The sequence below is a fragment of the Bremia lactucae genome, linkage group LG8 (assembly GCF_004359215.1).
Source record: "Bremia lactucae strain SF5 linkage group LG8, whole genome shotgun sequence".
Classification (NCBI taxonomy): Eukaryota; Oomycota; class Peronosporomycetes; order Peronosporales; family Peronosporaceae; genus Bremia; species Bremia lactucae.
The window spans coordinates 5,263,783-5,288,482 of NC_090617.1; the positions used below are offsets into that span (position 1 = coordinate 5,263,783).

A 24,700-nucleotide genomic window follows, 5' to 3' on the forward strand; every position below is an offset into this window, starting at 1 on the left:
TGACCACCGTGGGAATCCACCAATGGTTGTGGTGGAGGAGGGAAAATTAGATCCGAACCGTATGTCGGATCTAATGTCGAGGATCGACAAAATCGATCACTTCCTCCATGATTTGGAGGAGGGACTTGACCACGAGCGCGGCAAGCGTCGCTCGTTGGAGCAGACGGTGCAGGCTCACCATATCGAGCGGTTGGAAGACCGTTCGAAGAGTGCGTACTCCATGTTGGAGTACGAACGAAAATATCACGCTGTTCGCGATGAGCTGTCGTCAGCTCATTGCAGTTTCGAGGAAACTCGGAACCTGCACGAGAAACTCCAAATTCAACATGAAAATCTGGTTCGCGACCACAAGAATCGTTTAGGGATTCTTGAAATGGGTGGTCAGATCTGTCCTCGGAAGAAGCCGCGGACTGATGGTACGGGCGGAGCCAACCAACGTAAAACGTAGGATGCGTTCGCATCCTACGTGGTAATTCTATTGTGTACGCATTGTCTCTGCGATACAGTACACGGAAAGGCCCAATGAACTTGGGTAATAGTTAACTGCTACCCAGATTAGTGACTAAACGCTTAGGTAGGTTTACCGTAGAGAGTAGTACTAGATCAATAATTTTAAATGATTGAACATTTTCTCTTCCATGTTTGTCTGCATTGTGTTTCCGACGGTCCACTGCGTTAGCAATGGGATCCTGAACGAAATGCATTATCGATTTTCGAGTTAGCTGAATTTCTTCTGCTAACTCATTTGTTTTGTCTTTTTCAGTACGCTTTGTGCTTACTGCCATGAGATCATTCTCGTCTTCGATGTCGATTTCTTCGACATCGACATCACTCGCGTCGTTGTTAACTTCGACGCGTGATGATCATGAACCAGAATTGGTTTTGCTCGTGCGAGGCCACCCCCCCCTTAAACTAGAGGATCCCTCTAATTTGGTGGGTATGCGAGGATAGCGTAAGCCATTCACAAAGAACGGTGTATGCGTTGTAGACGCATGCACAGAATTATTGATGGCGAATTCGACCATCGTTAAAAACTCGCTCCAATTCGGATACGATTGGACGTAACCTCGAAGTATCTCTTCGAGGACGCGATGTACGCGTTCTGTTTGACCATCCGCTTCCGGGTGATCGGATGTTGACATAGTCAGCCGTGTTCCGAAAGATCGGAACACGGATTGCCAGAAATCCGCCGTGAATCTCGGATCTCTATCCGAGACCAATTCAAGGGGTAACCCATGGATTTTGAATACCGTGTCGATAAAGACACGAGCACAGCCCGGAGCCGTGATCGACTTTGATACTGCAACAACATGCACTGTCTTGCTGAATATGTCTACAAAACAAGGATTTAATTGTTTTTGTGATCGTTTTCGGAAATTCCGAAGGCGAAGTCCATAGATACGGACTGCCAACACTCTGCTGGAAGTGGTAGAGGTTGGAGAGTTGCACGGGATGAAGGGCTAGGCTTCACCCGTTGACAAACCTCGCAAGCACGAATGTACTTGCGTACGAACTGATACTGGCGAAGCCTCTTTAAAAGATTTATCGGATTGATTCATTAGATGATCCATCAAACATAGAAGGCCCTATCTTCTGTGTAGGCTTTCTTTATGTCATCAACTAAGGTTGATATGGAACACTCGTAGTGAGTGTTACAACAGTGGGATTATTTCATTGTTGGAGTGCACTGCTGACTCGAAATCGGGTCGGCGTGATAACGCATCAGCGACGACATTAAGTTGTCCTGGTTTATATTCGACGTAGAAAGTATACTCTGCGAAGAAGGATAGCTACCTCGCCATTCTTGCGAGAGGTGTGGGCTGTTTACGGCCGTGCGTAATGACGCATGGTCCGTATATACGATGAACGGTCTATCTCCGAGGAGGTAGACCCTAAATTTAGCCAGTGCATATTTCATGGCAAGGAGTTCACTGGGTATTTGCGTTCAGCTGGTTGCAGCTGACGCGATTGGTAACAGACGACGCGCTCCGCGCCGTCTGTATCGTATTGCATTAACGCACAGCCGATTGCGAAATCGCTGGCGTCACAGACCATATGAAATGGTCTATCTTGATCTGCAATCGCCAAGCTGGGCGATTGCATCAAGCTTTGCTTGACACCTTCAAACGAACGCTGACAATCAGCGTTCCATACCCATTTCTCGTCTTTTTAAGAGACGAGATGAAGTGTCGTCTCTGCATAATTGCGGGAGTACTTGTGCAAATACGCCGCTAATCCAAGGAACTTTCTAAGTCCCTTGACATCGACTAGAACTGGCCAGTCGGTAATTGCCTAGATCTTTTCGGGACTAGGGTGCACGCCGTGTTTACCAACGATGTACCCAAGAAGTGGTATTTCGCTTGCAGCGAGTACACCCTTCTTGGGATTTGCGTACAACTTATGTTTTGCATAAGTGTAAGAACCTGACGAACGTGAGTTTTATGAACTTCCACGTTCGTCTTTGCGTCCATGGCCCGGCTATGGACGAATACATCGTCGAAATAACTCGGTGTGAAATCCCGCACCGGTCTCAACAGATTTGTTACACATCTGTTGAATGTTGCAGGGGCGTTACTAAGCCCCTGAGGCATCACTAGCCATTCCCAGAGCATNCCATTACAAGCTGGAAAATTTGGGGACGTGATTGTCCCGGCCTCTGAGAGGCGTCTTGTCTCTACGCCAGGAAGTCTTCTCTTTTATAACACTTGCTTTATAGAGGGTTAAAGTAAGCTGTATTTAATATGGTTAAGTTCTTCTTGTCTATCACTCAATACAAACTTTATTATAATCTAATACAAACATGTAATTAAATCTTATCAGTATTTCTCTTTACGCGCGTCCAGCGCTAACTGGACCGCAGAGCAAGTAGATATAAAGGTCTATATCTACCAATGGATAAGCTTTTAGAATATTACCATGTAACGTAATATTCTCCAAATATTATCTACCGTTTAGATAATATTTTAACTAACAGCCTTAAGTGTTAATTTCATGTTACATCCCCCCTCCCTTTAACGACAATCAATCTGACTGTCATTGGGTAGAGTGGTCACTATATGACCACTTTATTAAAAAAGATTTTTATTGGTCAAAACCATCATTTTTATTTGATCGCATGGTTAACAAGTCCATGCGGTATGCGAATAGTGCGGCGCCTTCGGCTGCGGTTCATGCAGCCGCGGGCGACGCATTATTGTCCCTTGCGGAAGCGTTCCGTCTGCCGTAGTATCATCTCCTCCCGCAACACTAGATGTTGCGGATGCACGTTGTAATTCGCCACGTGATTACAACCCCTCTTTGGGGGTCGACCACGAATGCGAGTCGGACGAAATGGCCGTCTCGGGGATAACAGAACAGTCGCCCAATCATCGTTAGGCGTCTGACTATGAGCCTTCGAATGAGGGGGCTCAATCGTATAGACGTGCTTATAGCGTTTGCTATAGCATGATTGGTTCCGACGATGAGGATGATTCCTCATCGCCAGCACCGTCTACCGTGCCGTCACCCGCACATATTCCTGTCGTGGTGATGACGATGGCGTAAGCCATCGTAATAACAGTTCTTGTGGTACCCCTGCTTCAGTGGATACCACTCAGGGGATCGTAGACAATAAAATGTCTCGTTTTGCCCTGGAAGAAGCCGTGGCTTTTGCTTGAACGGCTAGTCAATAGCTTGTCTGGAGAGACTGCCCCTCACAATAAATATCCCTTATTTATTGCGACAAAGCTACATGGCCTTGATCCCAGCGCGAAGAACTTTCGCGCTGAAGAAGATTTTTTTATGATTTTCTTAAGCATCGATGGTATAGTGGCAACAACAAGCGAGATAAATCTCGTTAATGCAAGCCTGGAACGCGTTTATTCGCAATATCAAAGACATTGAACGCGAAGCCTGGCTTTAAATACTTAACGCTATTCGCGTAAGTTTGAAAATCGAACTCCAATTGGTGCAAGGTATAAACTACATCGGTTGTTTCGTGAGGCGGGACTTCCGTGCCTCACGTGGGGTGATTCCTGTCCATGTTGTGTCGACAACACGAAACGAGTGAAAGAGGATGTCTATTTTCTTTCTTCGCCTTGGAGAAGGGCGGCATCTCTATCGAGATGCGCGAAGCGACTGACGCTGTGCAATCAATTCGCAAGCGCCAGGGGCGCCTTTTCCGATGGGTCTCGTCATACTGAAGGACGAGGCCGTCAACTGTAACAACCAGCTGGTATTAAGGACTCTCAGCTGTCATGCGAAGGTGGGTGACCGCGCCAGCGAATAAGATAATACGTTCGCTGCGCCCTCATATCACGGTGGTTTGCGATGCGTTCCGCAAGGAAACGTTGACTACCGTGGGAATCCACCAACGGTTGAGGTGGAGGAGGGAAAATTAGATCCGACCTATGTGTCGGTTCTAGAGTCGAAGATCGACAAACTCGACTACTTCCTCCATGTATTGGGGGAGCGTCTTGATCACGACGAGCGCGGTAAGCGTCACTCGTTTGAACAGACGGTGAAGACTCAGCGTATCGAACGTCTTCCACTCATCGCGGTTTTAAGGATCTTCGGACCCGACATGAGAATTTCCAAATTCAGCATTAGATCTGGTTCGTGACCAAACGAATCTTTTAGGGATTTTTGAAAAGGGTGGTCAGATTCGTCCTCGGAAAAAACCGCGTACTGTTGGTACGGGTGGAGTCGACCAACGTAAGACGTAGGATGCGTTCGCATCCTACGTGGCAAGCCTATTGTGTACGCATCGCCTCTGCGATGCAAAACATGGAATGGCCCAGTGTACTTGGGTAGTAGTTTACTACAACCCACATTGGTAACTAAACGCTCAGATAAGTTTACCGTAGGGAAAAGAACTCGGTCATAACTTTAAACGAAAGAACATTTGCTCTTCCATGGTTGTCCGCGTTCCGTTTCTGACGGTCCACTGCGTTAGCAATGGAATCTTGTACGAACAGATTACTGATTCTCAAGCCAGCAGAAATTTCTCTGCTGGTTCATTTGTGTTGCCTTTTCTCATCTTCGATATCGATTGCTTCGACATCGACACCACTCGCGTCGTTGGTAACTTCGACGAGTGATGACCATGAGCCAGAAATAATTATGCTCGTGCAAGCCCACCGCACCCCGGGATATGCGTGGATGGGCGTAAGCCATTCACGAAAAACGGTACATGCGTCTACATCACATGCACCGAATTGTTGATGGCGAACTCGACCATCGGTAAAAACTCGCGTCAATTAGGTTATGATTGGACGTAACCTCGAAGTATCTCTTTGAGGACGCGATTTACGCGTTCCATTTGACCATCTGTCTCTGGATAGTTAGAAGTTGACATATTCAACCGAATTCCGAGAGGCCGAAACACGGATTGCAAAGACTCCGCCGTGAACCGTGGGCCTCTATCGGAGACCAGTTCATATGATATACCGTGGAGTCTGTATATCGTGTCGATAAAGCCACGGGCATAGCCCGTAGCCGTTATTGGCTTTGATACTGCAGCAAGATATACGATTTTGCTGAATTTGTTTATGAAAACAAGGATTGCATTGTTTTTGTGATCGTATTCTGGAAATTCGAAGATGAAGTCCATAGATACGGACTGCCAGCATTCTGCCGGAAGTGGTAGAGGCTGTAGAAGATCACGGGATGAAGGGCTAGGCTTCACCCGTTGACACCCCTAGCAAGCGCGAATATACTTGCGCACGAACTGATACTGGCAGGGCCAGTAAAAGTCGCGACTTACTGTGAGATGGTTCTCTCACGTCCACGACGCCGACTTGTTGGTGCATCGTGACACACATACATCGATGTACAAGCGCAAATCATTGTGAGTTGGGACGACGACACGTGAAGTATCGCCGGCAACAGCTGTGTAGTACAGTAAGCCGTTGCACGTTGTGTATCAATCGATGACGATCAATATAAAGCCAATAAATCTTTGAAAGATTGATTGGATGGACTCATGAGATGACCCAGTTGACGCAGAAGGTCATTATCTTCTGTGTAGGCTTTCTTAATGTCATCAAACAAAGTTGACGACGGAACACTTGTAATGAGTGTTGTAACAGTGGGATTATTTGAATTACTGCTGGAGTGCGCAGCCAGCTCGAAATCGGGTCGGCGTGACAACGCATCAGCGACGACATTAAGTCGTTCTGGTTTAACTTCCACGGAAAAATTGTACTCCACGAAGATAGATAGTCACCTCGCCATTTTTGCGAGAGGTGTGGGCTGTTTACGGCCGTGTGTAATGACGCATGGACCGTATATACGATGAGCATTCCATCTCCGAGCGATAGACCTAAATTTAGCCAGTGCATATTTCATGACAAGGAGTCATGCACTGGGTAATTGCTTTCAGTTGATTGCAGTTGACGCGATTGGTAACCGAAGACGCGCTCCGCGCCGCCCGTACCGTATTGCAATATTGCACAGCTGATTGCGAAATCGCTGGCGTTACAGACCACATGGAATGGTCTGTCTTGATCTGCAATCGCCAAGATGAGCGATTGCATCAAGCTTTGCTTGATACCTTCAAAGAAGCGCTGACAATCAGCGTTCCATAGCCATTTCTCGTCTTTTTTCAAGAGACGAGAGAGATGTACTGTCATCTCTGCGTAATTGCGTGAGTACTTGTGTAAGTACGCCGCTAAACCAAGGAACTTTCTAAGTCCCTTGACATCGACTGGAACTGGCCAGTCGGTGATTGCTTTGATCTTTTCGGGATCGGGGCGTACGCCACGTTTACCAACGATGCACCCAAGAAGTGGTATTTCGCTTGCAGCGAATATGCACTTCTTGAGATTTGCGTTTAACTTATGCTTTCGCATAGGTGTAAGAACCTGGCGAACGTTAGCTTACGAACTTCCACGTCCGTCTTTCCGTCCATAGCCGGGCTATGGACGAATACATAGTCAAAATTACTCGCTGCAAATTCTCGCACTGGTCTCCACAGATTCGTTACGAATCTGTTGAATGTTGCAGGGGCGTTACTAAGCCCCTGTGGCAATACTAGCCATTTCCGAAGCATCCCACTGGGAGTGTTCACTGCTCTGTACGGGACGTCCCGTTTACGCATAAGGATCTAATAAATTTCATCCATCGGATCCATAGACGAAAAGATGGTTTTCTTAGACAAAGCATCTATGATTGCGTCTATTCTAGGTATCGGGGTTTCAGCCGGCACCGTTGCAGCATTCAGTTCATTCAATGCATGCACTATCCGCCACCCTCCTGTGACCTTTCGCACACAGACGGTCGGTAAGCTATGTGGGAAGGTTGACTACCTTACATGACCCGCTTTTAATCGATCGATAAAGAATTTATCGATCTCAAGCACTTGTTCACGAGGTAGTGGCCACTGCTTCATGAAACAGTACTTCGAGCCCGGTTTGAGCTCGATCTCATGTCGAGTGCCTTAATTCTTAGGCAACTCGCATTGAACTGTTTCAGGGAATACATCCCCGAGTTCAAATCAAATCCTTTTATATAGGATCTGTCTTAAGTGACTTCCAGGATTGAGTAGTATATCTCTTAAGCCGAGTCTTCACATCGAGGACACTTTCGTCCATCGATGAGCTGCTGAGAACTCGTTCGTTCTCAGCAAAAATTACCGCTGACCGGATATCGGTTGCGTATTCGTCCTTCTGTGAAGACTACGTAGATCTGCTTGATTCTGCCATTGTGCAGATCTCTCAAGAACCGTTTAGGTTCTAGGGTAAATATTTGAGTTATATCCGAAGGTAACTTCGGAGGCACATACATATCAAGAGTGTAAGCGCCTACTCTTGATCCGTCATTAACCAAGACATTCAATGTCTCGTTTTCTTCCTGGAATTTATCCACAGGCTGCCGAGGAATTAATTCCTTGGGATGCTGAATTCAGCATTAACTATTTGAGGGTTTTCTTCTCAACTACGCGAAGATTATTCCCTTAACATCTTCCGAATATGATTGCGCTATCACAGTCGGGTCCTCTACGGTCGACTCTCAACTACGGTCTAGGATCATCGTGTTGTCTTTTTTGGACAACCGGTACCTTCCTTGAATGTAGCCCGCTAGACGTACATTCATGTCTCAATTCATTCGACTTATTCGGGTGGTGGACCTTCAGCACTGCCTGTGCATTCGCACAGCCGCCGGCAGCTGACTCCACACTGTGATTAGTAATCACACTGTGATCTTGTGCAGTCGTACTAACGACCATTTCACAAGTGAGGCCATCGCATTCAGCCGTAGTGATCCACACGCTTGTGGACGCGCCAACACGTTCATCAGAAGGCCATCTGATGAACAAGTGGCAGGCATCTTTACGGATCGAGACTGCCAGTTGATTATTGGCTCATACTTTCTGAGCCAAGGTAAACCTAGGATGACATCAAGTCTGTCATCCAAATCCAGTACGATGAAAACATCATCAAGCTGTTAATCTTAACGGTAGTGAAATCTCACTACGGGTTTCATCACTATTATCGACGCGCCTGTCGTTGGAGGGATGTCGCGCTCAAGATATTTGAGCTTACGACCCTCTAGCGACTGGAGACGAATAAAGTATTCGACGCTCCACAGTCCACTAGGGCCCTAAGTGACAAATCATTTGTCACTTTCTACTTCAAGGTGATGAGGTATACCTCAGCACCAGGTGCAGAGACAAATAATGATTATGTGTCTGGAGCAACTTATGTCAAGAGATTTGCAAATTCTCTTGAGGTTGCTGAATCAGTAGGGCGATGCGCTCTTACTGACCCAACCGTTTTTTTGTGGTCCGCCTCGCTGTTGCGATTTCGCAACGACGCCGGACCCGCGACCGTTACCCTTTTAAAATTCAGTCCATAAGCGGTACTGGGCGTGGGGCACTTTCTATCATGACCGCAGTGACCTAACTTTTGACATTGATTGCATCTCTGCAATCGCTTACTGTTCGAAAGCGAGGTCCATAGGTTCTGGACCTCCAAGCTCTTGTCGTCACGGAGGACGATACGATGACAAACTAGTTTGAGCCTGTCTCAAGCTAATGTCCTCCTGTTCCGCATACACCTTGCTAATAAACTTGCATCAAAATCTTAAAAATGGATAATGCTTCTTCAAGCGTATCCAGTTTCAGCGGAACAAATGGGTCTTCACGGGACCATCCGTAAGACCTTCCATGATTACCTTAATCAACGTGTGTTCATAAATTGGATTGTTCATGGTACAATTCGTTAATAGTCGTACACGCTGGGCGTAAGCTTGAACATTACGCTTGCCTTGCTTAAATTTCAGAAGCTCTGATCGAGCTTTTAACTCAGCCCTGGGCAGCTTAAACTTCTGTTGGAGCCAGGATTGAAAATCCTCTAGCTAGCCAAATATGTACGGGTCACCAACTTGAGGCATATGCCCAAGTTTTGGCACGACCTGCCAGGTTTGACTGAGCAAATGCAACTTGCATTTGCTCGTCGACGATGTGACGAGCCCTTATGGCATCTTCCAACACGACAAACCATCGTGAGAGGGAGTCTTCTACGACCCCCTATACTTAGATATGTCAATCTTTAAGGTTTTGGGACGACGCGTGTGCGTCATCCCAGATACAGGGGTCTGTACCTCTTGCAACCTCAACAGTCCTGCCTGTTGAGAGCCTTACTGATCGAGCAAGGCTACCTTCTCCTTCGCCTCGTCAAGCTCATGTTATATGAACTTGGCGATGGCTGAATGGAGGGCAAATCTGTCCAAACCGGACAGCATGGCCAAGATGGCATCATTTTCTACGGTCGAAATCGTTCGTTCGGCCGCACTCCTTTCTATGTCACTTAGAATAAGTATTTATCACGCTAAACGTGATGCGTATTTCCATTATTATTTAACATGGACATGTTAGATGATAGAACTGTGGTCCTTGGACGGACTACAAAGTGCTACCATGTGTAACGGGGCACTGCCGACTTGTACTGCTTCTGTGCGAGACGTCACTTCACGTACACTAGTACGTGCAGAAGAAGACTTTCTTTGAGATTCTTGCTGCAAAGAGGGCTAAAAGTAAACTGTATTTCATGTAATTAAGTTGTTCTTCTGTTTCTATCTATTTAATACTAACTTCATTATAAACTAATACAGAACATGTAATATATCTTATTTGTCTCTCTCTTTGGGCGCGTCCAGTGCTGACTGGACCGCGGAGCAAGTAGATGTAATGGCCTACATCGATTTATGGATAAGCTTTCCAAAAATTCCTATGTAAAGTAATATTTTCCAAATAATATCTACTTTTTTAGATAATATATTAATTAACAACCTGGTCTATGAGAGGAAAAGTACAAATATTATCTTTATTAACTTTGACTTGTTCCAATATTACCATATCCGCCAATCGTTATAAGACAAGATTGTGCGGGCCATACATAGATAGTTATTAATATAATAAAGTCAGTGGTAGATAAAAGATCGTTACGTAGGAACTTGATATATTATCACAGTTTTACGTTTTCTCTATAATAAAGCCTTAGAATTTACTCTGCGTAAGCTAAGATTTCTTAGCTACTGAGAGCCTTCCTCTGCACGTCGTGCAGAGAGAAGTACTTTTGCAATTTTACAATGTTAATCAGATGGGCAATGCTGTTGGCAATGTGGCCCAAGACGGCAACGGCACTTCAAATGACCAACTGGGGGTTTCATATCGATAGGAATGCAACCACATAATTACATCCTTGTTTTCAACCTCGAAAATTCCTTGGATTTTAGCTATGCAGACTTCGCACACTCGAGTACATCGAAGTTTATCATCTTCATGATGAAATTTTTGGTAATATGAAATTGGAACAGCATCAAAGAGGACATTCTGTACTTGCCTAATTGCAAGCCTCATCCCTTTGTCTTCATTCGGAATTCCGTACAGCGGATCGTTTACGATTGAAAAGCCCACGTGTTGTAAATGCACTCGAAGTTGATGCGTCCGACCCGTTAAAAGGAGGCATTCAACGATACTTTCGCCACCCACGGAGTCTCCACGACGACGCATTAGCGTTACACAAGGCTTGGCGTCTTCTGACTCACTCACACATCTTTTATGTCCTTGGCGTGGTGACATCAAACCGATTGGGGCTTCCACGCGCCAGTATTCTTCACGTAAACTATCAATCGTTACAAATGCTGAGCAGAACTTAGCAATGCCTGCAGAACCCATTGCCGTGACGGGAAAGTCGCCTTGAACTCGCGCTACGTAGTATTTCTGCACCAAACGCATGCCAGTTCCTTGGTTGATAGAAGGATTTGTTAGCTCAGCCGTAAGACTGCGTGCCTTTTCCGCCGATTTGGCGAGTATCAGCAGTCCTGACGTCAATCGATCCAATCGATGCACTGGATAGAGCTTTTGTGTTAAACTTTCCTTCTCTGCGGCAATCCCTTGTCTGTCATGATGCAGTATATGCGTCAGCGAATTAAATTGAAAGCTGCCGGTTGGATGCACGGGAACGCCCGAGGGTTTATTTACCACCATCAAGTCGTCTGTCTCCAAATGGATCCACGTCGTGGATAGCGACGCCAATGTCGATAACTCCATGGCAGTCTTGATCGGGAAATGAATTGCAGGCTCATGTCGATGCACGACGTGCTCAAAGAAACTTCCACGTTTCAGAATCGTGTCCAGCTTCGCCTCTTGTCCATTCACCCGAATGAGCCCCAGCTGAGCTGCTCGCGCGCAGTATTCTGACGAGAGGGTGGAAAACTCACTGGCAAAGAGATCACGCAAACTACGATCCGTCCACCGGTCTTTTGCAAAGAGCGCAAAGCGATGGACGTACGGTTCAATTCTCCGCACGACGCACGAGTGTCCAGCCACTCGATTGTCACAATTAGTCGACATGCACGGCTCAAAGTGGACAGCAGCGGAAGGCGGGACAATTCGTTGACGGTGATTTCTACTCTTCCGCCTGGAAGATGCTAAGCCCTCCAGTATTTGCAAAGACTTGCGCTCCGCTAACCATCGAGCCTTTTCCTGCTTACGGTGCTGCTTCTTGCTCTGCGGAAGAATGTCCTCCATTGTGGAATATGGAGTCGATACACAATAATTGAATACATTTTGGGCAACTCCGAGCGGCTTCGATACTTTTAAGAAATTTCGTGTCGATAAATGGGTTGCTTGTGGCTGCTCCCATTATTGGAGCGTGTGTATTTTACAGTAATTACCTAATTCTAATTTGCACACAAAAAGTGGCTAAGACATGCCACCTCGCAGTGAACCGGGCATGACCGTTTTAGTCGCTTTCTGCGCTTTTAAATAGTCAGCCGACGATAGCTAAACTATCATACTTTACAACCTCAACGTCGTATATTTTGCACATGTTTCTGAATCTCCACCGCTGACGCCTCGGAGATCCATGGCAACATCCTTCTCCAATGCATTTCGTTAAATTTATGCACTGGCACTTGTGTTACTGAAAAGTTTTTAAAGCGAAAACTTAAATTCAGTGCACTGTCAAGTGACAAAGCTGGAATAGAGCGAAAGAACTCGAGTCGGGATGCGAAATTCTCGTCTAGCGCTCTTGGAACCTGATCACTTAAGGGACCAAGACATAAAGAAGGAAATTCGTACCCTTCGACGAGATCCTCGTGTGCAATTTGGTGAAGTTGCGAGCATAGAGTATCGATGCAATCTTGCACAATAATTGTCACGTTTGGAAACGGTAGAATTCGCTGAATCTCGGATTTTTCACCAGTGTGAACAACAGCTACAATGACTTTCTTGTGCATGGCCAAAGTCAATCTAAACAACAAGCCGCTTTTTTCATTTTGGTTTGGAGGTGTATTCTTCAGCGCGTGTACTTGTTGGCTTGTTAAGAAAAGAACGGCGGTGCGCACACTAAGTAAAACATCGACATGGAGCGAATCTGTAATTGTTACGCCACAGTCGGCGCTCTTGGACGATAAAAGGATTGCATATATTTTGGAGCTGGCAAAGGTCGAGCTTACGAGAATGTTCCACTTCATTGACTGGGATAACCTTTGCGAGTGATGACAAGTTAGATCGACAGTAGACGTCACGGACCGTTTCGCAGGAACAAGAGACCTTTTACACGTCAACGTTCCATTCGAATAATGAGAATACGCAGCACTTTCTCCGTCATGAGCCATTCCCTCTTTCGTCAAATGGAATGAATCAATTGCTCTCACATCTCGTGCATTTGCCAACTGGTCATCTTTCGACAATAAAATGTTGTTGCAAACTAGTGACGTCTGTGATTTTGTTTGTTTCAAGTTTTCTTGCCGATTTTCCTCCAATGTGTTGAAAGTTTCAATGCCATTTGTTTCCATCTCGGTATGCAAAGTGTCATTAAACAACCTCTTGGTCTGATTCAACGGACAAATGGTAGGCGAATCGAGTTGAATCGTATCAGCTGGCAAGCAATTCCGTTGGTCACAAGCCGCTTGGAATTCCTCCACAACTGCTACAGCAGTTGTTGGCGTCGTCGTAGTCTTCGTTTTGGTATGCATTTTATCAAGACAAGCACGGATAATTCCATTTGATCGAAGTGCTCCCCAGTGCCTACCTAGTGGTAGTGGAGAAGTCTGTGATGCACAAAGTGATTGCGCATAAATAGCCCGCATATTGGGACTTGATTTCAATTTCTTCTTTGACGTGAGATCCCCAACGTCTTCATAAGATTTGACCGACTGTGAATACAGAAGCTGCGACGAATCGTTAATAAATGAATTGTCCGCCGCCTCTTGATCGTCTTCTCCATACTCATTATCATCGTCGTCATCATCATCATCTCCCCCTTGCACTTCAGCTGTTTCTTCAATATACGCAGCTGCTAAAGCTCGTGAAGTCTCTCGCTGCTTCTTCTTTCTCTTGAGACGCTTTTGCAATGTTCTTGACGCTTCTGGCTGTGAACACAAGTGGGAGGGAGAGTACTCATACTTGCGTTTAAGTCGCCGAAACTTTTTACGTTTCTTTTCGACCTCCGCAGAGGAAGGCGATGCTAATAAGTGACTAGGAGATGCAATATTTGCAGGTTTTGAAAGTGATGGATGGGATAGGGAAACCGTTGCTTTCTCAGGTAACGTTGACAAATCCGAAGCGCATACTGGAGCAGAAGATTTGCGGTGTAATGAGCAGTAAGCTAGAAATAAAGTATAACATTCCTTGTCGTCACTGCCTGAAACATCGACTTGATCCATGCGATAGCCAGCGAATGCGGCACAACTGACATGAAAGGCAGTCAAACATTGCTTGTGTGCGCATTGAATCTTTCCATTACCAATCTGCGAATGGCATATTGAACAATCGAGATTCTTGCGGTCTGGATCAAGTCGAGTTAATTCAGAAAGCATAAGAGAATCATCCACTCCCTGCTCGACTTGTAACTCTGGAATCCATATATAGCATTGAACGTGAACCCAGTGGTGGCATCCCGTCCGCTTGTACGCACCCCCGCGGTGTGGACAGAGCTGACATCGTGGTGGATTAGCAGCGACATCGTTGCCAGTCTTTAGAGCCACCGAGCAGACGGCACAGAACCACTCGGCATCGGGTACAGAGAGAATACCATAGCAGAATTGATGAACTCCCACGTTACATCCATCGCAAAAGAGTATTAGATCATCATCATATGATTCACGCTCAAGACACACAGCACAGCAGCCATCGTCCTTATGCTCGAAATCAACTTCCTTCTGATTTGTATGCGTAGCACCATGAATATACTCGGCTAAATACCTTTTTGACGGGGGCGTGAATTCCATTGGATTAATAGCTAGCATATCTTCAGCGTCAGAGTCTGCTCGTGTTTTGGAATTAATATTGCTTGCTTGAAGAAAACTACTTTCATTCGCAACCACAGAACTTAAATCATCGTCAACTCGTTCATGAGCTTTGTCTTCTTGAATGCCAGCTCCCACAAACTTTTTATCAGGAGAAGCTGCACGTAGCGAGACATTTAATAAATTAGATGCCATTACAGGACCATTCGACAATGATGGAAGTAATTCAAAGGATTGTAATTCGTTTTCGGTCTGTTCTTCATAATATGGCATTTCATTGGCAGCACTAACACTTTTTTGTGCACACGACACAGGTGGTAACTCTGAAAAATTCTCCTTTGTGGCTCGAGGCGTTTCGTGCTTTTTAGAACGTAGTACTTGAGCTTCTCTAGCTGGCTCTGTTGGCAAAAGCTCCATTGTTTGCGTAAAAGTCAGTGGATTGGCATCAATAGCGTTTTCATCAAATACCAGTTGTCGCGTTCGACAGGTTTGCGAAGCCGTCTCAGCTCTGTTTGAGAAATTGTGATGACTGACATTTTTAAAGGAGAGCGTCGAATCTCGAGTTGGCTTTTTCGCGCCTCTAGAAACATTAGAGTCAGGCCACTTGCTGCCAGAGGCAGTTGTTTTCGCCTCAGTCATATCGTCCTCGCTGGTCGGAACCAACAAGGATGTTGCTTTACAAGCATCTATCTTCTGCTTTTCTCCTGTAAGGGTCATTGAAGCAGTATTTTCACAGCAACCATTGCAATTTATAACGTCCTCAGTAGTAGTAGAGATATTACGGGTTATCAAGTCGGCATATTGCGGGCTAAAGTGCGTGTCAAAGGAAGAGATCGATTCTCCAATTGTATCGTATACGTTGTCCCATGTGCTTGCAAAATCGGGCTCATCGGGCGTTTTACATTGTTGCGAAGCAGAGGTCATCTCACCTTTCAGTTTCGAGTCGATTATACTCAATCTAGTGCTGTGAAACTTGGTTGTTCGAGACCTTAAAAATGCTGCATGACACTCATTTCCATGTTCCACAGAATTTGCACGATTGTTCGAGCTCGCCACCTCAGCTTCTTCTTCCTTATCAGCATTCATACTGTCATCATCATCAGATTCATCTTCCAAATTCTCGTCGACACCGTGAATGTCGCGAACTAGACGTAGCAAAATAAGCGACCGAACAGAATAACTCACTTGAGTGCTATCATTGTTTCGCACCAACGTACGCGATTGGCGCCGTAGTAGATGTGCCCGATCAGCAACAATTGGCACCAGCTTATTTCTACAGCTATTCGCGAAATTTGCCGGAAAAAACTTCAACAGCGCCACAGCTCGTTCAGCATCACTGAGCTGCCACGTATTAGGGTCAAGAATTGTCGACGACATCTTCCCACCAACTTGAGAAGCATGGAAAGTTGGTATTTTCATCTCCAGCTCTCGTAATTGCGGGTAAATGCCGGTTGGAAGCATACGCGGACACTTTGCGAAGATAAATCTACTTTTATAAGTTGTTAGCGCGCGACTAACAGTCTTCGCCGCTGATGTACTACGCATCAACTTCTTTTGCTCGTCTCCTTCGGTCACGAGGATAATTACATTGCCAACGCGTTTTCGTCCAGTTCTACCCAGTCGTTGAATCATCCGAACAGGCGACGTAAGTGCATCAAAAGAGACAATAAGATCAACTTCTCCAATATCCAGGCCTTCCTCGGCAATGCATGTGGCTACAAGGACATTAAAGTCGCCTTTTCGAAACCTACGCACAATTTCTTGCTGTACTTTTTGAGACTGCCCCTTGTTTTCTTTTGCTTTGCCGGACGCACCCTGTCCAATGAAAGGCTGCGCGTTAACAATAGGTGCAAGTGGACGCAGTAGCGCTACAATTTCCGATACGCTTGCACGAAACTGCGTAAAAACGATGGCTCGTGTGCTGGAAGCTCCTGCATCATGGCGCTGAAAGTGCTCTAACAGCACTTCACGAAGTTTCAATAGCTTTGGATGGCTCACAGTACTATATAAGCTATCACCGCTTAATGCTAAACTTGTTTCAAGCACTTGAAATGCCGAAGACTGTAGCATTTCTCTCTTGGACCACGACAATTTGCCATTCTTTCGTTCTTCCACCCAATTCAAGATTTGATCACGAAAGCTATTGAGTCCATGACCAGTCAATAAACTTTTGGCGTGTAGCAAACTCACGAGAAGCGCTAAGTCACTCTCTGCACTTCGCTTTGACGCGTACGTCGAGCTCTTTCGAAAATTCTCTCGAGCTTGCAGCACGTACCAGCTCGTCAATTTATCTGGATCGCTATTTCGAATAATCTGATTGCGAAGTAATCGTTGAATGATCGGCGTGAAGAGCTTGAGAAATTGCGCCTTGATTTTTAAAATTTGGTCGCCGAGACGACAAACAATTACCTCTTCTTGCCGTGCGTGCGTATATTTGCGTACATCCACGTCATCAGCTGATCGGCTTTCAATATGGGAGATGCGTAAATTCGTCACAACGTCTTGAATCACATCAAATTTCGCTCCAGGTGTGGCCGAAAGTGCCAAAATGCGATACTGTTGCGTTTTTGCTTCAATTTCGTGCACTACAGCGCAGTAGGCGTACTTTCCCGTAGCTCTATGAGCTTCGTCAACAATGATGCACACAAATGTTTCTGCCTTGCAAATACCTCGGCAAAGATCATTTTGCAAACTTTGAGGGGTGCAAAAGAACACGCGTCTGGAGTTCCACAGCACGCGACGCATTGTCGGAGGAACGTTTCCTTGCAATTCTGCAGTATCGGAAAGCGGAATTCCCATGATTTCATGACACGCTTTTATTTGCTGAGCCACAAGTGGCTTTGTCGGCGCCATAAACACTACCTTTCCAGTCGGAAACCAGCGGTAAAAATTGTACATGACAACTGCAGCCACTAGTGTTTTACCTAAGCCCGTAGGCAATGACACGAGCGTGTTGTGATACAATGCTTTTTCTGCAATGGCCAATTGATAGTCTCGAATAGAGTAATTTGTCGGGTACACGAAATGCTGTGCGGCATCAATATCAATCCCGGGCACGCCTTTTGAGCGTATAGAAATGTCGAGATATCTTGTTTTGGCCACTGCGTCTTCTCCTGTTGCACGCCGCGTTGTTTGCAAAAGCGAATTGTCTGGCTTGACCTCTTCTTTTGCTCGTTTTGAATAAAAAGACTTTATTGGCGACTTTAACGAAAAATGCGTTGTATTTGCTGTAGCGGATTTTGCTAATTGATCTCTTTGTGTCAAGGTGAATGATGTAGGCTTTGAGCATACACCATCATTCTTTATGGATTGTTGCTGTGGCGGTGAAGTCGTGGATTTGTCGAAAGTAATTCGAGTCTGTATAATCTTCTTGGCTGAGGTAGTGTCTTGATCCTCGTGCAACATGAATACTCGTGGTGCCTGGCATACTTGACATGTAGTTCTCGCCGCGTTGTTTTGCAGCGTACATGACTTGCAGCTCCACATATTCTTATTATAGCAAAAGGCTGATTGAGGAATGTTTGTCGTATCATTTAGACGGCTGCAAGATTTTACATAACGAGTCTCGAGTGCCTCAATCTCCGATAGCAATGCATCGTCCCAAATGTCCTCTTGCATTGCAACAAAGAGTGGCCAACACGCAGCAAATAAACCCTTTTCAACCAATCAAATGATCCTGTATTTCAGCGTCTTGCTTATTCATCATACGATGCTAGCAAAAAAGCCAATTTTGTTTTAAAAGTTCATTTCTGAATGCTGTGCTAATTTTTTTGTGAAGGGCTGTAACCAAGGGCAAACTTATGCAACTGATTTTGCTATAGGAAACAGGTATTCACAACTTGTGATTATTTCATCGACTCGCTCAGCATGGGCTGTTTGTCAAAAATTTGCGTGCTCGACAAAACTTGCTATGTTTACAGGGCGCCAAAGGCACAAACGACAATAATACGGTCGAGCTCAGAATTCACAGATAACCGCCAAGCAGAATAATTGAGCCGAAGAATTCACCAGGGCATGAAGTATTCTATACCAACTGAGGCATTCGCGGAATTTAAAGGTGATTTCTTTTGTGCATCTTGATTATCATTTTTTAATACTTGACTTTCAAGCACTAATTAAAGCAACTCATTGATGAAAGGAAATACTTCAGGCCTCGCAAAATGTTACTTCACACATGCTACCATACTTTTATTCGGGTTTGCAATTCGAGCATCCAAAATTTGCGGAAGGAATATTGTTGCACGTTGATTAATTTTAAGTACGTAGATCTAATGCTCATCACAGAGAAAAGAGCAACGAGGCAACAGCGTGCGTATTTGCACCGGCCGTCAATATCTTTGAAATGCTGCAATAACTGAAGCAAATTGCCATTTATAGCTCAAAGTCACAAAATAGAGAACTGAAAAGACACAATCGTTATCGCACATTAACGACTATTCGTCAGTTTTTCAGTTTCAAATTAAAGCCTAGTTTGCATTTCCGGATGTGTTTCCTCGTTGCCAGGCACATGGCTACAAGGCTATCATATCGAAGCACATGCAAATGGAACCGTACCTCCTTCCTTGGTGCTGCGGCAAACCTATCGAGGTGCGTTCAAAGCGCCACCTTCTCCACGGAAGGCACAGGGCCGGTCATTTACTCCCGCACGCAGAAAAGCGTAGCTGATTCCGAACGCGCAGAGGTTCAGCTCAGTCGCCTGGCTGTAATTGGCGGTGGCAACATCGCTGAAGCTATAGTCACGGGTGTGCTTAAAACAGAGCTCATTCCCAGCTCTAAGATCGTCGTGTCCGATCCCAACCCGACCATGCGAGACAAGTTCGCCAAGCTCAACGTGGAGACGCACGCGCGCAACAGCACGGCAGTCACAAATGCGGACGTAATATTACTGGCAGTCAAGCCACAGATGATTGACGACGTACGTCAATAGCTGACTCCTTTGATTCGCCATTGTTTCGATATTTTGATTGATGATGCGGAAAATCACAGGTGCTGCAGGCTGTGAAAGTGGCAATGGATCGAAATGCTTTGGTCATTTCTGTGATGGCAGGACCTACCATTAAGCTGCTGCAGAAGTATTTAGGGCAGGACAGTCGTATTGTCCGTGCCATGCCAAACACGCCAGCAATGATAGGTGAAGGCGCGACGGTGTGGGCGATGTCGTCAGAAGTCACAAGTGCACAGCACGAATTGACCAAGCAAATTCTTGGGTCGTTTGGCATTGAGGTCTGGTTTACATTTATCAGTTATTGTTTATGCAAATATATTAAAAAAAAACGTTTTTTTCAAATTGTATCGTAGGTGTTCATTGACGATGAAAAAGCACTCGACATGGCCACAGCGCTTTCGGGATCTGGACCAGCGTATTTCTTTCTTGTCGCTGAGGCGATGATCGACACGGGTGTCCACATGGGTTTTTCTCGTCCTGTGGCGACGGTATTAAGCTGAAAAATTGTCGCTGCATTCACACCTCATGCTTTCTTTTTTGATGAATGTTATGCAGAAATTGGTGCAACAAACAATGCTAGGATCTGCGCTTTACATGCAGTCGGAAAACGTACACCCCGTCGAGTTGCGGAATAAAATTACAAGCCCAGGCGGAACCACCGCTGCTGGCCTCTACCGCGCTGAAAAGAATGGATTTCGTGCCGTCATCGCTGACTCGATCTGGGCCGCCTATGAGCGCTGCCACGAGCTCGGCTTGCCTGAACCGGTGCAGCGCCAGCGTCCACGCTCGTAAGAATGAGACAACAGATGCTATGCATTTGGTATTTACAAATAGCATAATTTGGAGTTTACTTTTCCAAAACTAATATTGCAAACTTTAAAGCAGTTCTGCAATACTTGCTGAACATCAAGTTGTTAAGCGTTAATGTGGCCCAATTTTACGTTATGGGTAAAATACCTTTTTTTCTATTCGAAGTGGGTGTAACGGAGCACTGCCGACTTGTAATGCTTCTATACAAGGCCACTTCGCACTGCTTCAGTGCGAGTGGTGCCGCACGTCACTTTACGTACACTATTGCGTGCAGAGTTAAACTATCTTTAGAACACTTGCTTTATAAAGGGTTAAAAGATGGGGGCTGCTATATGGACACTCCCCTTCTGCTGCTTGGACACCCCTTACCCATAAATACGTATTAGCTTGGCTGACGTATACCTAATAAATTTCTGCTGCGCGCACCACACCCCCTCCCTCAATGGATATTCTGTGAATGCCGACATGGTATAAATGCTACCGCCTCACACACCACCCAAAACAACACACGAGAGAGTTAAACCATGGCTACCGCCTCACACTCCACCCAAAACAACACGACAGAGTTAAACCATGGCGTGGTCAAAAGGTGCTCTCTATATTCAACAATTTCCCTCTATACTTTTGTGGTTTCGCTTGCATATATTTCCCAGCGGTGGTCAATGTCTGGCCAAACCGAATCAGCCTTCAACTTCAACGCCTGGTAGTGGAGGCTGTGATACCAGTACGATACTTTCTCCGCTTGGTAAGGCGTGCAGTGAAACGGTAGGGTTGTAACGCTTGCCTCTTTTCCATAAAACACGACAGCGCGTTAGTATGTGTTTGCAATGACGGCACCCATCTCTGGCATAATTAGCCAAAATGCCCGGTGACAGGGGCCAGCAAGCCAAGCGAGAGTGGTAAGGTGATGGTCTACCAGTCCTTTCTCCAGGTAATAGCACTCGTAAAATGGCTTGCTTACAATGAGTTCTTTGGCCAATTCCTTCCTAATGGCTGGCCAATTAAACTCAGAACGTCCTGGTGCCACTGCAATGGCACGGAAACCACAGTTACCGTCTCCATCGACATCCAGTGCTACTTCGGAATTTGCTTCTATGTAGGCTTTTGCTGCAGCGGTTTTTCCTTGTCGATTTGAGATTTCATTAGTCGACTCTGCATCAAGCTTAAATGATGATAGGTCTTTTAGCCTCGAGTGGTGAATGTAGCCTGGCAGAAAGATGCTACTTTCACATACTTAAGCGCAAGTTCATCCTCTGAAGCACTCTCAATGTCAATCCCCAAACTTTTAGTCTTGATGTCCTTCCCGTTGCTAGCAAAGGACATGTGGTTTGATAATGGCCTTGCCCCTTGTAGTGACCGCATTTTCGTTTTTTCTTCGCTCTTCTTTTTCGCAATGCTCGAAATGTGATGGGTCACGCTTTGTTGATGACGAGTTTTTTTATTTTAGGTCGCCCACGAGTACGGACAACATCTGGATTATTCATATTGGTCATTGTTGGTTAGGAATGCCGACGATAAGATGTGACATTCGTGCAACGACATTACACGACATTACCGACACTATAAAGGGGATCTTAAGATCCGCTACACACCTTACAACTTTCCACTCAGTTAACGGCTGCTGGCCACGATCTGATGCGCCAGTTATTCAATAGGTTATGCTACCAGTAAAATTAAGATAGCACTGTAGCTCCATTTGAGAATGCGTTTTTCTTTGCTCCGGTCGAATTGATATCCAATCGATCGAGTGGTGCCTCACGTCACTTCAGGTACACTACTACGTACAGAGGAAGGCTCTCTTCAAGAAGCTTGCTTTAAAGAGTGTTAATTAAAAACTGTATTAATATAATTAAGTTCTTCTCGTCAACGTGACGATGAACCATAGGGTATCATCTCAAGCACAGAAACTTGCCATAGTGACCCTGCCAGTTTAGCAGGTCAATAAAACTATGCCTTATGATCGACCCCTCGGCGGTATCATAGGCGAGTTTGATGCTAAAAGCATGAGCGAGGCTGGCTCACGTGATGCGTCAGCACGGTGCCTACGCGCCCCATTACATTGACGATGTACTCGTGCATAGTAAGGCCGAGGAAGGGCTGAGCGCAATAGAGTCGCACAAGCGTCATTTAGAAGCTGTGTTGCAGACTTTGAAGGACGCCCAATTGTACGTCACTACGAAGTTGTTGCCGCGTTTCATTGGGCGGGATGAAAGTAGTCCTTTCATAGAAGTGCGTAGCGCAGCCTTCTGGCGTGAATCTATCTCCTGTAACGGGTTTTGGTTGAGCTTATGATCTCATCAAGACTTTGTTCCTGCTGTATGCTCTGCGGAGGCAGCGTTATTAGTAATCTCCAGTGCTTATGAAAGTCTGAAGCTTGTAGGATCGTTCTTTTGCAATATCTGCAATACCTTATGCTGGCAAGGTAGTCCCATAGTCCCCATAAAATCTCCTTTACATTCGGTATTGTTGCTTGGATCAATTGCCAGTTGATACTGACTATGCACAATATACAACACATGTGCTTAAATACAGCGGACTACATTGCTCCAAAATGGAGCTTTCAGCCCAAGAGGAACCTGAAGCCGCTCAAGACTAACTTATCGGCTAATTTCCCGTCTTTGGGCATCTCCTGCAAGAACAATCTTCCCATATACCTCATCCAGGTCAAGAGTTGAAGTGGCTATCCATTGATTAATGAAGGCGTGACTACCTTCGACTCGCGAAGTGACTGCATGTCCGAAATAACGAATGTTCTTTGTCCATGAAACAACAAAACGCTCTTTCTGGTTGTTCAGCCAGTTTTCTCTAGATAGTTTGCAACTTGGAGAGGCACACTTGACCGAAGTGATGCTAGTTTGCTAATATGATCATGTTCAGTGTGTGCCTTACAAAGTGTCATTTATTTGTCCCAAAATTCATTGTATTCATTCTCTGCTTTGATATGCTTTTTAATGTTTGCTTGGACATTCTTGGTAATTTGCCAAATGGAAATCAATACAGCAGCATTGGGAAAGGTACTTGTTATTCCTGCGATGGCGCAAGCTCCTAATCAACCACAACAGCAAGATATTCTCATATAACAATGAACGAAAGCAACTTTGAAAACTGTTGAAGGGCCCAAGCGTAATCAGGTACTGATTCTTCCTACAGAAAAACAAACGCCAGTGATATTGTCTGATTTGTTGACGTAACTCCAACGATGTGCAACAGTAGCATTTTATACTTATACGTTTTATAAATGAAATCCAAAATAAAAACCGCATTTTTAGAGAAGTCAGCAGCGACGGAAATATCAGTCTTTGGCGCGACGAACAGGCAGTGCAAAAAAATCCACCACTATCATTAGTGAGAAGCCTATGGAAGATGTCATCTTCATGAAATCGGGCCAGGGGTGCCTCGATCGGACGACGACCGTTTAATGCTAAATTTCTCCCTTTGAGCTTTGCATTGTAAATGTCTTTGCTGATTAGGTTGCACTCTGGATCATTCTGACGTAGCGTTGCCAGAACAACACGCGGCGTGGCTCCGGCCTTCGTCATTTTAATTACTTGACGTCGTTGTTGCGGCCGTATTACTCGGTTAGCAGCATACGCAGAGGGGTCTTCAGCAGGGTCATGACCAATATGCTCATCATTAACAATGTCTCAGTTCCATGTAACATTGTTCTTGTGGATCTTTCACAGCATAGTTCCTTGCCATTCACAGCCAGTTTTCAAGGTAGACGTGCGACGAATTTAGCCCCCTGAACCCTCATGTTCCCTGACGTGTACGCACTTCAGCCACACTTTTCGAACTTCCGTGCCAGCTTTATTCGTTTTTGAACGACCACGATTGATGCTAAATCCATTTTAAATGGCATATGATTTTACAACTTTTTCTGCTTCGTCGAGAGAGCGATACGTAGTGGCGTGCAGAATATCCATTGAGGGAGGGGTGTGTGGTGCGCGCAGCATGAATTTATTAGGTATACGTCAGCCAATCAAATATAGGTTTATGAATAAGGGGTATCCAAGCAGCAGAAGGGGGGGTGTCCATATAGCAGCCCTCTAAAAGTAAATGTATTAAATAAAATAAAGTTCTTCTGTTTCTATCTTTTTAATACTAACTTAATTATACAATATACAAAACATGTAACAAAGTCTAATCTGCCTCTCTCTTTGCGCGTGTAATGGGGCACACATCGGTTGGAGAACCGTTGTTGTGGTACAT

At 45.4% G+C, this 24,700-nt stretch overlaps 3 protein-coding genes across 3 annotated transcripts; 1 reads left to right on the forward strand and 2 right to left on the reverse strand.

Annotated features, from left to right (window-relative positions):
- Window positions 1-10,716: 10,716 nt before the first annotated feature.
- CCR75_008463 (uncharacterized protein) lies at window positions 10,717-12,013 on the reverse strand (the record flags this gene model as incomplete). Its single annotated transcript, XM_067966515.1, has 2 exons — window positions 10,717-10,758; window positions 10,820-12,013. The coding sequence occupies 2 exons, from the start codon at window positions 12,011-12,013 to the stop codon at window positions 10,717-10,719; spliced, it is 1,236 nt and encodes a 411-aa protein (XP_067815675.1).
- Window positions 12,014-12,291: 278 nt separating this feature from the next.
- On the reverse strand, window positions 12,292-18,354 carry CCR75_008462 (uncharacterized protein; the record flags this gene model as incomplete). Its single annotated transcript, XM_067966514.1, has 1 exon — window positions 12,292-18,354. One exon carries the CDS (start codon window positions 18,352-18,354, stop codon window positions 12,292-12,294), a length of 6,063 nt encoding a protein of 2,020 aa, XP_067815676.1.
- An 889-nt stretch (window positions 18,355-19,243) lies between these two features.
- Window positions 19,244-20,646, forward strand: CCR75_008461 (uncharacterized protein; the record flags this gene model as incomplete). The annotated part of the gene is made up of 4 exons (XM_067966513.1): window positions 19,244-19,651; window positions 19,723-19,959; window positions 20,035-20,169; window positions 20,237-20,646. 4 exons carry the CDS (start codon window positions 19,244-19,246, stop codon window positions 20,471-20,473), a joined length of 1,017 nt encoding a protein of 338 aa, XP_067815674.1. The 3' UTR covers window positions 20,474-20,646.
- Window positions 20,647-24,700: the final 4,054 nt, after the last annotated feature.